The 13041-nt window shown below is 45.2% G+C and overlaps 1 protein-coding gene across 6 annotated transcripts in view; it reads right to left on the bottom strand.

The window, feature by feature from the left end:
• Positions 1-1306: 1306 nt before the first annotated feature.
• Slc8a3 (solute carrier family 8 member A3) overlaps positions 1307-13041 on the bottom strand; it is a 134601-nt gene continuing 122866 nt past the window's right edge. For 3 of the 6 annotated variants that reach the window (XM_021228772.2, XM_040742816.1, XM_005072713.4), the window contains exons 4-8: positions 12891-12908; positions 8393-8517; positions 7565-7664; positions 5687-5962; positions 1307-3256 (exon numbers count right to left, since the gene is read on the bottom strand). In XM_021228772.2, the coding sequence (XP_021084431.1) occupies positions 2880-3256; positions 5687-5962; positions 7565-7664; positions 8393-8517; positions 12891-12908 (896 nt within the window). In that variant the 3' untranslated portion in view covers positions 1307-2879. The remainder of the gene's footprint in view (positions 3257-5686; positions 5963-7564; positions 7665-8392; positions 8518-12890; positions 12909-13041) is intronic. The other 3 variants (XM_021228773.2, XM_013115416.3, XM_005072716.4) reach the window with 2 other exon arrangements.

Here is a 13041-nt window from a genome sequence, read left to right as displayed (position 1 = left end):
CTTTAAGGTCCCATTCTCAGCGATGTCCTTCTCAATTCCTCAAGACCAAGTCCATGTTGTCACCATTGTGTTCCATGGCCCCTCTGCTCATGCCACACTTAGAGCACTTGGGTGTGGTACAGGGCATTTTTTTTTGCATCCACTTGTTCACAAACCATAGGCTCCTTCCACTACTTAGCTTTTGGAAGGGGCACTAACACACCATGTAATTCCTACCTCCTCACTTGCTCTGACTTGTTTGGGCCTGGAACGGGCTTAGGGCATAACTACCCATCCACACATTCCACACTTACTTTTTCACATTCTCTCTCTCTCTCTCTCTCTCTCTCTCTCTCTCTCTCTCTCTCTCTCTCTCTCTCTCTCTCTCTCTCTCTCATACACACATACACACACACACTACACACACCTACACACACCAAGATATCCTCTACAAAGGTTTCTGTCTTCTGGAAATGCCCTTCTGGGTATGGGAAATTAATTGTATTCTCTTAATTGAGAATTTGCTCTCAGATCCCCAAAGAGAGCTTCTATTAGTTCTGTGGAGTGGAGTTGCGAGGTCATGAAATCACATTAGGGCTATCAACTGAGATGGACTGTAGGCAAGCCAGACAGAGGGGACCTCAGGGAGACGGGGTGTGGGAGAGGTGACGTGGATGGGAGGCAGGGGAAGCAATCTTGGTTTTTCAGGGCTTCCTGATCTGAGTTTCACAGAAACCCTTCTCCACTGGGCATCCCAGTGCTGCCCCCTCTGTTTCTAGAACCATTTAATTGGTTTCTGTCTCTTAGAACTCCAAAACACTGTATTAAAAGAAATTTTATTTCACCTCCTGGATCGTGACTTTCTAGTGGTGAAGAACTAAATCTTCACCGTGTCACCAGAGTGTAACTGAGGATGTGGAGGGTGTTCACTGCAGGATTGATTTTTGAATGAGTGATGAGTAAATGGGTACTGATGCTGAGTCTATGTGGGGAGCGCTGGCTAAATATGGCTTCCTAGCCAAAGCCCTGCCCTGCTGTGCTCTTCTTGTACAAAATGCCCCCTGGCCTTCATCAACACAATTCTTATTACCTGTGTCTTCCAGCTTCTTTAAGTCTGGGTTGTAACAGGTAGCATTTCCCTGAACATATTTTTTTTTGCTTAAAAAAGATGCTATGTCTAGCACATTGACACTTGAGTGTGCTGGGAGATGACACCTTTGAATCAATTGCATCTGCTTCAGCAGATTCACACGATGGCTGGCCCCTGGCCACTTGTTGAAGAAACATGGGGAGAAGTGGACTATGTGTAGAGACATATAAGTAGACCTTTTACTTTTATTTGTTTATTTTTTTTTGAACCAACCCAACATTTCCACCAGCAACTGTCAACATAGTTTAGGACACAAACGTTGTTCTCTTTTTTATTTTTTCTTAAAAAAGGTGTTTAAAATTAAACAGGTGTTGTTTTAATTTAATTATTTCTCTCTTAGAAAATGTATTTATGTTAATGCAGAAAGCCTCAAGACCTGTGGGCAGTTTTGGAGTGTGTGTGTGTGTGTGTGTGTGTGTGTATTAAAGCCAGGACTTTTCAAATACACCAGGAAAAGGTTCAGGAGGCGAGAGTGTCAGTGTATCAGAACTCATTTTCTATGAGCCCGGGCTCCTTGGGAATGTGATGACTTGGATTCTTGGGGCGGGAGGGGTATAAAAATACCCCACAGGCTGGGAAGAGAACTTTCTGGGGTTTAAAAACAAGCAGGAACATGGGGAAATGAGAGATTCCAGTTCCTACCTTGTGAACATGCTTTCAAAAGTGGCCTGAAGGCCGGGAGAGGAGGAAGGAGGTCCCTGTTCTCTTACAAGCCTCTAAATTCTTGCATCACTTCAGGCAGTCTCCTTAGCCTTCTGAGCATGGTGTATTATCGAGAGAGGATGTTGATGCTGGCACACCCCAGAGACAAGACACTCCACATATGATCCACTCCCTTAGAGACCTCCCCAAGCAGATACCTTCTCTCCCACCTCAGACACAAACCCCAGAACACTGGAGAGGTGTTTCCCCTTTCTGTTTCCAGCTGCCCTTGCTCAGCAGGGAACACTCTCATTTCTGTTCCCAACCCTCAACTTGGCAAGTGTCTTGTGGGAGGGCACACATATAGGTGCTGACACACGACACAGAGAAGTACAATGACCTCCACAAAGAAGCGTGTGATTGCTCTGTGGTTTGGGTGTGATGTCAATGCAAGCAGACGAAACGCCTCCTGCACCCTGAGTTGGAGCCAAGGGACAGCTGTGGCCTTGTGAGAGCAGGAGGGTGTGTGTCAGCAAGTCCATCTCCGTCTGTCTGTCGCTCAGACTTGGAGTTCCTTCAGGGCCCTTTGTCACTAACTCCAGAAAGAAAAGACAAGACAATAAGCGGAACTTGGTAGGAAGGTGAAAGCAATCGCAATAACAAATCGATGAAAAAGAGCACCCCAAACCAGCCACGTGGAGATGGCTCAGTCTCACACCCCGACAGCTGAATGAGGGAGTCTTGATGCTTGTCGCTGGAGACAGGGGAAAGCCTGCCCCTCAGGGAATTAGAGTCAAAGGAATAGTCAGGTGACAGAATACACAAGAGAGGGACATGAGTGGAGGGTGGGGTAGAGGTGGATTTGTTGCTGTTGTTGGTTTGTTTTTAATTAAATACTTTGGACAGTGGGTGTCTCCTGCTTTCCATTGGATTGGTTAGAGTTTGGCCTTTCTGTGCGGTGCCAGGGCCTAGGCCAGGCGATGTTCTTGGGGGCTCTGGTCCTGATGCTGCTTCTCCGGGGCTGCTCAACCTGGGAAGGTTGGTGAGGAAGCGCCCTTCTCTTAGGAGAAGTCCTAGGCCTGCCCTGTGGAGGTCTTGCTCTAGCGGTTCAGAACCCCTTGATGTAGCAGTAGGCCTCCAATGTGGCAAAAAGTATGTAGAGGAGCCACAGGCTCACAAAAAGCCACGTTGTGGCCAGCTTGCAGCCACGGGGACCTCCGAGCTCCCCGCCCAGGTGGGGCCGCCGACGGTACAAGAGCACACTGAGGCAGACAAATGCAAAGATGGTGAAAAGAGTGACAGAGAAGGCTAGAGTGCCAGCAGACACATGGAACTCCTGTCCCTGCATGGCCCAGTAGATGGCGGCCACGGACCAGGCCAAGCCAATACCCAGGAAGACGTTGACAGCATTACTGCCAGTGACGTTGCCAATGGAGGCATCTGCATACACATCCTGCAGGGCAGCAGCTTTGCTGGCAAATGTATCTGGAAAAGGACAGAGACAAAGGGGAGCTGTGAGAGGCTGGGATCCACAGGGCTTGTCTTTGAGTATCCCTCATAGGCAGCTTGGCAGCATGGGCAAAGGGACCACTTCCAGCTCTGTCACTTAGGAGCTATACAGCCTTGGATATGTCCAGTGATGGGTCTGGGTTTCCTGTTCCTCATCTGTAGGATTCTGAAGCATCCTAAGAGCTTTTCCTGTCCCAATATTTACCAAGTGGTTTTAGCAAATAAGACTCAGTCATTTCATAGCATCTGCCCAGGGAACTTTCACATCCTGGGAAGCCCCTCGAGTAGATGATTGGTTGTAACCATCAGATGGGCATGCACTTGCTTAACCCTGAAAGTGATTGCACAGTGCCCATGCACTCAGGAGAATCGGGGTCAAGGCGTCTACACAAGGTCACTTAAGTCAGTTAGAGACTTGACTCCAGAATCCCCATGGGAGGGCCCCATCCATTACATCCTCTCATTTCCAAAGAGCTCTAACAAAAGTCACGATACCAGAGGCATGGACCATAGCATAATCTTCTGAAAGCTTCAGTATTGTCAGGTGCTTTCTGGACCAATTTCCAGGCCTTGGAAATGCTCCAAACTATCTCCCCACCTGGTATATCTGGCTGACTCACTGTTACCAAATTTCTTAGCTCTCCCAGAGAAAGCTTCTCACCTCAACTTGGCTATGACCTTGCAGTTTGGCTCTAACCCTCCCTTATTTTTTCCCATATGCCTTTGCCCTCACATCTGCTCCTTTTCCTCTGTCAGCTTAGGTACATCAAGGCCTGGAGAACAGCGAGCACAGGGCATCATCTGATTTCTTATCAGCAGATTCATTTCCATAATAGCTAGACTTGTGGCATCACTAGTACATCTTTAGATGTATCTGTGATGAAGTTTCCAGAAACTATTAGATCCCAAGGGCTGTGACTCAAGGGATGGATAAATCCGTTGATGAAGTCACAATATGATGGTGTTATTAGGAGGTAGTGAAAGGTAGGAGGGACCTAGTTGGGGGAAAAAGCTCACTGGGGTACATATCTTGAGGCTTAGAGCTTGTCTTGGGCCTTTTCCTACTTCCTCATTCTCTGGTCCTTCGTCAACCATGATGTGAGTTGCTTTTTTTTTTTTTCATCACACCACCTTCTCTGCCATGCTGTGTTAACACCCCGAAACTGTAAGTGGAATGAACACTTCTTTCTTTAAGTTTTCCTCTTGAGACTTTTGCCACATGTCACAGCCACGCTGAAGAAATTATTAGGTGAAACTGATCTCCAAAAGGATGTTTCTTTGCTACAAGGAAGTTTGTCCTTGGCTCACCCTGCAGACTCCTGCCTGGTGTGGTTCAGCCCAAGTACTTGAAGCTAGCAAAAGGTCAGAGTTCAGATGCCGTAGACACCCAGATTGAATTAAGTGGAGAGCCTGGCTTAATCTAGTCACATTGTACTGCCTACCTACTGCTTGTCATTCAGGCCTGGTTCCATAGGACCTGCCTTGACCCAGCTTAACCTCAGGCTCTCTGCTTGACACTTTTACTTCCTAGATATGATTAAGTTAAAAAAATCATTTGGGTGCAGTCTCCTTTGCTAGATTTTTAGCCGAGGCCTGAGAAGGAAACATGTTTGCCTCCACTCACATAATAGATTACAACCAGCACAGTTATGCATCAGGCATCCCAGGAGCACAGTAAATATTAGCCTACTAAAGGAATTAATGGATGCTTACTGATGTTTGCCTTTGGGTATTCAGAAGGAAATAAAGAACATGTAATTCCTCACACGAAAGAACAAATCTCAGCTAAGGTTCTTATGCCTGCTCTGATAGGAGACACTTTGCCCTCATAGATGACTACAGGAGCAGGGGGAGGACAAGAAGGTTTGTGGGCATTCCTATAAGGACATTTATTTATTTATTTATCTATTAATTAATTAATTTGTGGTTTTATTGAGACAGGGTTTCTCTGTATTGCTTTGGAGTCTGTCCTGGCACTCACTCTGTAGACCCGGCTGGCCTCGAACTCACAGAGATCCACCTGCCTCTACCTCCTGAGTGCTGGAATTAAAGGTGTGCACCACCAATGCCCTGTAGGGCTCTATAGAGACATTTATAAGCAGGTTAATATTTAATCTCTCAGAGGCTACCAAAGGCAATTGAAAGAACATTATTATATGCATTTAATGTATTGCTTGTATCCTATTAATACAATACAAAGGCTAAGAAACTGGGCCACTTACTTGGCTGGGTGCCATATCCTTGGTAGACCTCAGTTTTTCTGTCTAGTAAGGGCAGGGATTGAACATGTGAATTGGCTATCACCCACAGTGCCTGATGCTTTAGCTCTGAGATGAGGCTGAGTATAGGGGTCATTTGAACCAGGGGAGATCCTTTTTTGCAAACTTAAGTACCTCTCCCTCTCACCTGGCACAGAGGTGCCGAATGCCACGAAAACGACAGCTGTGACAGAATCCTTGAGCCCAATTGTGCAGCCGAAGTGAGAGGCTAGGTCCCCGATGATGGCGGTGAGCATGCCAATAATGAGGATAGAGACCACAAAGCAGGCCCAGCCATGGCAGTACTCCGTGGGGGGCACACAGGCAAAAAGCACCTTCCAGAAGACTGTCAGGAAGTGCATAACATAGTCAAAGCAGGAAGGCAGCCTCTCCTCTCCCGATTCTTCCTCATCCTCATCCCCTGCTGGGGGTAAGAGAAACAGGCTTGAGACAAGGAAGTGAGGTCAGAGCACCATTCATGAAAAAGTCAAGTCCAGCCCACATCACACGGGCATCCTGGGCCAGAATGGGGGTTCAGCTCTCTCTGGACAGCAAGTGAGGAGCAGGGTGTGGGCACCGGTCAAACAGTGGGGAAATGGGAAACAAATCGGCCATGTGGTCACAGGTCAGTACCAATGCAGGGTGCTAAGCAAACATGGAAGAGAGCAAGCAAGCTGTGGACTAAAGAAAAAGAGGAGAGGATGGCAGGAAGAGACTGGGTGGGAGAGCAGGAGGACAAGAAGGGGGCGGGGAGAAAGGAGGCAGGGACAGGACGTGCTTGATTTTCTGGGCAAAGATAACAAAATTGGCCGTGTGCTTGATCATTCTTCACCGAGTGCCTATAGGGCTCCTCTAACCTGTCTACAGCAATGACAACCATAATCCTGCCGTTAGGCATCCCGGGGTGGATGGCTGGCATTCCGGATCATGGCAGTAGTACTCTGCCTCAGGTATCCCATGGGACAGAGCAGGGATGGTCTCTGACTGGCTTTGCTAGGCACTATGTGTACATGTGCCCCTCCGGTGGCTCCCGAGAGAATGTGCTGAGTTACCCGTGCCCCTTTAAGGGTAACTTTCAATGTTTTAGGTTTGGAAAGAACAGAAGTCAGGAATCTGGGCTCTAATTCCAATTTTAAATGAAAGAAATCTTAGCCTGGGGTACTTTACCTATAGTTTTTGAACTCCAGTTCCCTCCTTTGTGAAGGGAGGTGGACTATGTGGCCTACATTCTTTTTGTGGTCTCTTGAGGGGCACAGTAGGGTCATCAGAAGGGACACAGCAGAGTGGATGGGAAAGCAGGGCAGCAGCAGAAGCGAGCCTCTATTCCTGGCTGTGCTTTTGCTCTGGCTCTGGGACCTTAGGGATGTGACCCTGTGGGTTGCTATGACAACAAAACCTCATGGAAGAAGACAAGGCCAGTAGTGCTTGTCAGTTCAAGAGAACGATAGTGTTGCTGAGAAACAAGACAGGGGCGGTTGGGAGACCCTGTCTATCCCCATTCCAGTATCTGCCAATATCTGGAACTTCTGCCTAGGCTGGGACAGTAGGGTGGGGCCATCCTGTAAATGTCAAAGAAATCATCCAGGGTGGAGATTCATCAGAGGACCAGTGCAAAGCGCTTTTGCTAACTCTTACCGTCCAGTCTCTAAACCAGAATTATTTTCCATTTTACAGAAAAGGAAAAGCAAACTAGTGAGATGGTAAGGAATGATGGGAACTGGAATTCTCTGTGCATGTGTTTTGTACTTGCACTTCTGAAAAAGGCAACAGTAGTTCTTTTCAGGGCTGAAAACACTGAAAGCAGAGAGGATACTTGCACCAGTTGACACAGCAGAATCAGTATTTGAAACCTGATGTCACTATTCCCTTTTAGTGCCCCCAATGAAATAGGTAAACATCTGAGCCGGAGCTGGGAAGACCCCACTGATGAGCTCTCCTTGAAGTGATCAGCCACTGAGGGGGCCATGATCTTCTTTCTTGGGGGCTGTCTGCCCTCCTAGCAAGGCTATCCGGAGGGCCCTCTTACCCGCACTAACAGTGATGGCTTCCATGAACTGGTCCCTCCAGGAATGGGTCCCCACAGCCAATGCCAGGTTTGTCTTCTTGATCAGCTTATCCACTGTGCTCTGTCATGGAGAGAAAAACTTGGAATCATAAGATTAGAGTTCTCAAAACCAATGAGGCCTCTCGTGTTACAAAGGAATGAAAGATGCCCCGAATTGCAGGGGTTCTAACATTTTTTCATGAGGTGCTCTTGGATAATATCTTTTTGGGCAATCCCCTTAGTTCCCTTCTCTTTGGTTGCAAATTCTGACACTGAAGTGTTCAGAGGGATGTAACTATAGAGGTTTTTTTGTGGTCTTTTGAGACAGGGTCTCTCTATTATGCAGCTCTGGTTGTCATGGAATTCTCTATATCGACCAGGCTGGCCTCGAACTCACAGAGATATACCTGATTCAGTCTCACAAGTGCCTGGGATTAAAGGTATGGCACACCACACCTGGCTTGAGATGTAACTATAGGATAAGATGTCAATAGACCTTGCCCAGCAGTAGTAAGTTTTAGTATTTTAAAACATGCAATTGTGGTGACACACCCAAGGGTTCTCTTCCCTACTTACTATCATATTTTATATCATGGTTTCCTGTAGTATTCATGGCATACAGATAACTAGTGCTGCTTGTTACACAGCTTGTTACATGTTATAAATGGGGAAACCGAGAGCTTCGGGTGAATATATCATTTGTTCAGTTTCTATTTCACATTCTCAGTGGTGAAATTAGAAAAAGCCTCATATCTTCTATTCCCCACCTTAGTTAGCTATTATTTCATTAGACCTCAGTGATGGTCTGACCTTGAACTCATAGGACTCTTCAATGATGACCTCTAGTTTGGGGTGTTCACCCAATACTGGCTTTCCCATCTCTGCTATTCTCTTGGCCTCCTCTTCCTCCATAGTCAGTTTCCTGTCTGTCACCTCTGCAACAAAAGAAAAATCAGACTACCCTTAGCACCTTTTTTCATCTCCCAGACTTTATAGCTCAGGGACATGGGCAGTGGGTACAAAACAAGCAGCTCTCAAGAACAGGGATGAGGTATTTCTAGTTTCTCTTTATACCAAGGGCTGGACACTCTGTGATCAGACCTCAAACATGCTCCTGGTGGGCCTGAGATATCTCTTTTTGTTTTATTTCTGGGTAGGGAATCTGGCCCAAAGAACTCCCAAAAATGGTACCAAATGAAGCTCTCAAACACTTTTGACAGTGAATGCAGAGCTTGGAAGAAAAGGCAAATCTCATGGTCTTTAACGATTTTGAGATGCTGAATCTGGTTGTCCACTACTTTATATAAGAGTTCTGGGAGATATATGGGTCCAAATGCACTTCCTACTGGCTCCCATTGGTATCTGTTTTCAACGTTGCTGGTGCTGGGCAATGTTTGCGGAGGTATCTTGCATTTCATACAGGTGAATTGGCATCTTGGACAATTCCCAAGAAGCTTCATCGTGTTCAATGACAGATGCCCCAGGATTTCTATATAAGGCAGGGTCATTTCTTCTGCAATGAAAAGAAAACATTGAAAGCAAAAACAAAACAAAGTTCTTCATTTATTTTCTTTATAAGCATTCTCCAAGCCCCTCAGCATCTTGCATCATTTACTAGTGGTCCCTTCTCATGCTGAAGAGTTAAACAGTTTTCCACTTCAGCTGGTGAGTTCATCTTCCAGCCACTTCACCATGAAGACATGTTTTCTGGATTAGAGTGAAATAGAGATTGAATCTTTTTATTCCCCTTTGATTAGAAAATCGCTCTTGGCAGCCTGTTTCTTTCAGAGCCCATTTAAACATCTCCCCATCCAAGTCTGCATTCTCACGTGCAATTAGTTCTTTTATTCAGCTCCTTAATTGCTTTCATTCCACACGGTAAACCTCCCACAGGAATCCTCTAGTCCTTGGATAATCCCAAGGATGAAATGGGTCAGAGGCCAAGGAAGTCTGTTTTAAAAACTTCTGTAGTGGAGGAATCAGTGAAGTGAGAGACAGAGAAACTTGGGTTCATGAGGTTGCAGTGAAAGCAACTCACAGAAGACAATAAAGTAAGAATGTTTTTTTTTCAGTAGAGAGACTTATTTATATAAAGATTTCCTTAGTTAACCTGAATGAGGACAGTTGATAGTGTGCAGGCTCCAGTGTCTGAGCGTGATGCTGGATTCAGTGTCTCTACAACCAATGAATAAGATGATCCTGACAATGACTGGGAGCTGTCCGTAGTGCTGCACCATCGTGGCTCTCTGTTGGGTTTTGAAGCTCTAGGTCTTTTTTGTTTTGTTTTGTTTTGCTGTTACATTTGTGCTTTGACATTTTCTCACACACATGTAATGCATTCTAATTGCTCTAGACCCCTTCCATCATTCTCTATCACCCCATCAAGCCTCTTTCAATCTTACAAGACTCCTTTCCATACTTGTACATTTGAGTTTGATTTTTCAGACCCACTGAGTTAATCTGGGTCATCTGCATTAACGGTGGGTTTGGAATTCTCTTCTAGACACTTGTGGGCTCACCAGTGGTTACTGATGTCAGTGACTCTCTAGTTCCAAGAATCATGATCACAGGTTTGCAGGTTGGGAGGGTCCTCTTGAGTGCCTTTCCCTTCTGTGGTTGGCTGTTGACAGGTCCGTTTTTGTCCAGGGTCAGTGTAGGCAAGTGCAGTTGAATTGAGTTCATAATGATGATGGCTGTACTGTGTCCAAGAGATGACATTCTTCCTATCCTTTGGCTCTTACATTCTTCCTTCTTCTCTTCCACAATGTTTTCTGAGCCTTAGAGGGGTGGTATACATTCCTTGTTTGTGGCTAAGCACTCACCTTGGAATATTTATACTCTCTCTCTCTCTCTCTCTCTCTCTATATATATATATATATATATATATATATATGTGTGTGTGTGTGTATATATATATTCTAACAGTATCACCTCACTTACTTAATTTTATATGGGTCTCTGATGAGTTCATTCTGAAGGCAAATCTGAGAATCTGAATGTGCTGGGACTATTTATAAGGACAACAGCCCTAGAAACTGAACTGCAAGGCAATCTGGAGGGAGGGACCCTTAGAGAAGACAGGCTCCTTAAAGAGTGAGTAGCCCTTTCTCTTCCTTTTGGCTTCAGCATCATATAACACTGCTTGTCTCAGCGGTAACAGTGTTAATCTGCTCCTCCCTCCCCAGCTCCCTCATGTAATACTTTACATGTGCCACAAGAACTTTATACTGATATAATGAGCTCTCCAGTGACACATAAATGTACCTGTCTAACCCCTTGTCTAGCTATCAATCTAGTACTATATCCATCTGGCATATTATTGATCCACCTGCTGACCTGTCTACCCCTGTGGTGACAGTCACTTTTTCTATCTAGCCTTCTGCAAAAATCCCTTTGTCAAATAACCAATCCTCTATCATCAAGTCACCCACAGCTCCACAGAGGCACTCTGTACATTTCTGTTAATTGACTCACGCACCTTTCTATAAACCTCGGCTTAGTGTCTTGGCAATCCTCCCCTTTTTCTAATTTTTATATGATGGTCATAACTTTAAGTTCGAGTTATGTTAATTTCTTCAAGTTCCAAACTTAAAAGATGAATGATAATGATTCTGATTGAAAAGAATAAAGGAGGGGTGATCTTGATATGCAGGCTGATTAAACAAACTCTCATTTCTAGGAATAGAAAGGGAGAGAGGTGGGGAAGGAGGTAGAATATAAATAAGATGGAAGACTGGACAAATATTGGAAGAGCAAAGAGCTTTCCAGGATAGACAAGTATAGACTGTGAATGCTCTGTCAGCATCCCCACAAAGAAGCAGTGCTGTGGCTATGGCTCTCACTCTAAGGTCCTTGAACTTGGTGGGATAGCTCAGGATAAACACATTTACTCTCTTTCACCACCAGGCACTGTTAATCGTGTTCTCCTGTCCTGTCAGAAAGCTCAAAATCAGAACTTGAGATTTCTGGTGGATCGATAGCCTAATCAAGTGCTCCTGAATCAGAGGTTTATAGTTGTAGGACTTCCCTGTGCACTTTATATGTCCACTGGTGTTTGAAATCTTGTTGAAAGTATAACGAAACTTAAGCCAAATGCAAATGTGTGTGTTAGGTAGTGAAGGCACGAACTGGAATGAAGAAACTTGAACATATTCATGTGGGGTAGAGAAAGACCAATGCCCCAAGAGGAGAGTACAGAGCATAGAGCCAGAGCTAGCCCTTATCCCTTTGGCATAAAGATAGGCAAGAAGATGAAGAGGCCGTAGCAATGTTTTCCCAAAAGGAAAACATATTAACTATGTGCACTTTTTGCTTTAGGCTCCAAGGAGGCAAATGATCTTACTATACCCATTGCAGAGGCCCCAGGGGTGGCCTGTGGGTGACTTCTTGGAACACCAGTGCACTCTGTAAGATCTTTTGCCTCTTAAACAGCGTGTGTGTGTGTGTGTGTGTGTGTGTGTGCGTGCGTGTGTGCAAAGAACAGATGAAATGTAAGATGTCCTTTTAAAACATACTGAAACTGCCTTGTGGCGCCCACTCCATCTGCATCAAGTACAGTATTGCCAGACATGGAGGGCGGTTTTCCTCTCTGGTCCTGAGGCTGCATGCTGTTTGTAATGGGCTTCCACTCATGCCAGCTAACTTTCAAAGTAGGTCCACATCCTACCAGGATCTAAATTCTGAATGAGAATCTTGCCAAAAATCTATAGATGTCTTTTTTTATCCAGAGTCCTGTTCCCACTCATAGTTTTGCTGTTTGGAGCATATGAAACTTTAAGGATAAATGACAAATGAGTCCAAATGTAGAAATTAATGTCTCATCTGTGATGTGTTAGAAGTTTTCCAGGGTCAGTAAAAGCCTCTCTCTATATATTTTGAAACAAACTGCCTCTCCTGGTCTCAGCAGCTCTTGGTTGTTTCTCCCTGGGTCCCTGGGGTCAGTCTTTCCTTTTGAGTTATATGTCAATCCCATTGGAGATTCTGCTCCTAACTCTTGCTGTCTCCTCTCCAACAACGTAAGAGGCAGATGAACTGAGATGCAGGGAAATCTATGACATACCGTCTTCTCGGTAAGATATTTTTTAACGACTAACTGTACATTTTCCCACATTCACTGATGAAAATGATGCTTAAGGAATCATCTACTTCTCCACAATTACTCTCTGTGAGGAGTCTCTCAGTCATTGGGAGAACCCGTCAGGTTATCTTGACCTTGTAGTTCCTGTTAAGTAACGTAGTGGACATTGATCTTAAATCAAGTAAAGGCACTGGCAAGAATATAACAGAGGGAAAGGCAGACACCTCTTACCTGGAGATAACAGGAGCGCTGTTTGCAAATGAATATCAGGGAAGGGGGAGAAAGAAAAGCAAAGAACATTAAGGTCCCATCTTGAAAGTGTCCCCAGGCTTTGTGGTTCCTGGCAGCATAAGGAAGGCAGTGGGCTTAGTAAGGGAGAGCT

Source organism: Mesocricetus auratus, unplaced genomic scaffold (genome assembly GCF_017639785.1).
Source record: "Mesocricetus auratus isolate SY011 unplaced genomic scaffold, BCM_Maur_2.0 Super-Scaffold_15014, whole genome shotgun sequence".
Classification (NCBI taxonomy): domain Eukaryota; kingdom Metazoa; phylum Chordata; class Mammalia; order Rodentia; family Cricetidae; genus Mesocricetus; species Mesocricetus auratus.
Note: the sequence above shows the minus strand (reverse complement) of the source record. Positions and strands in the feature narration are given on the sequence as shown.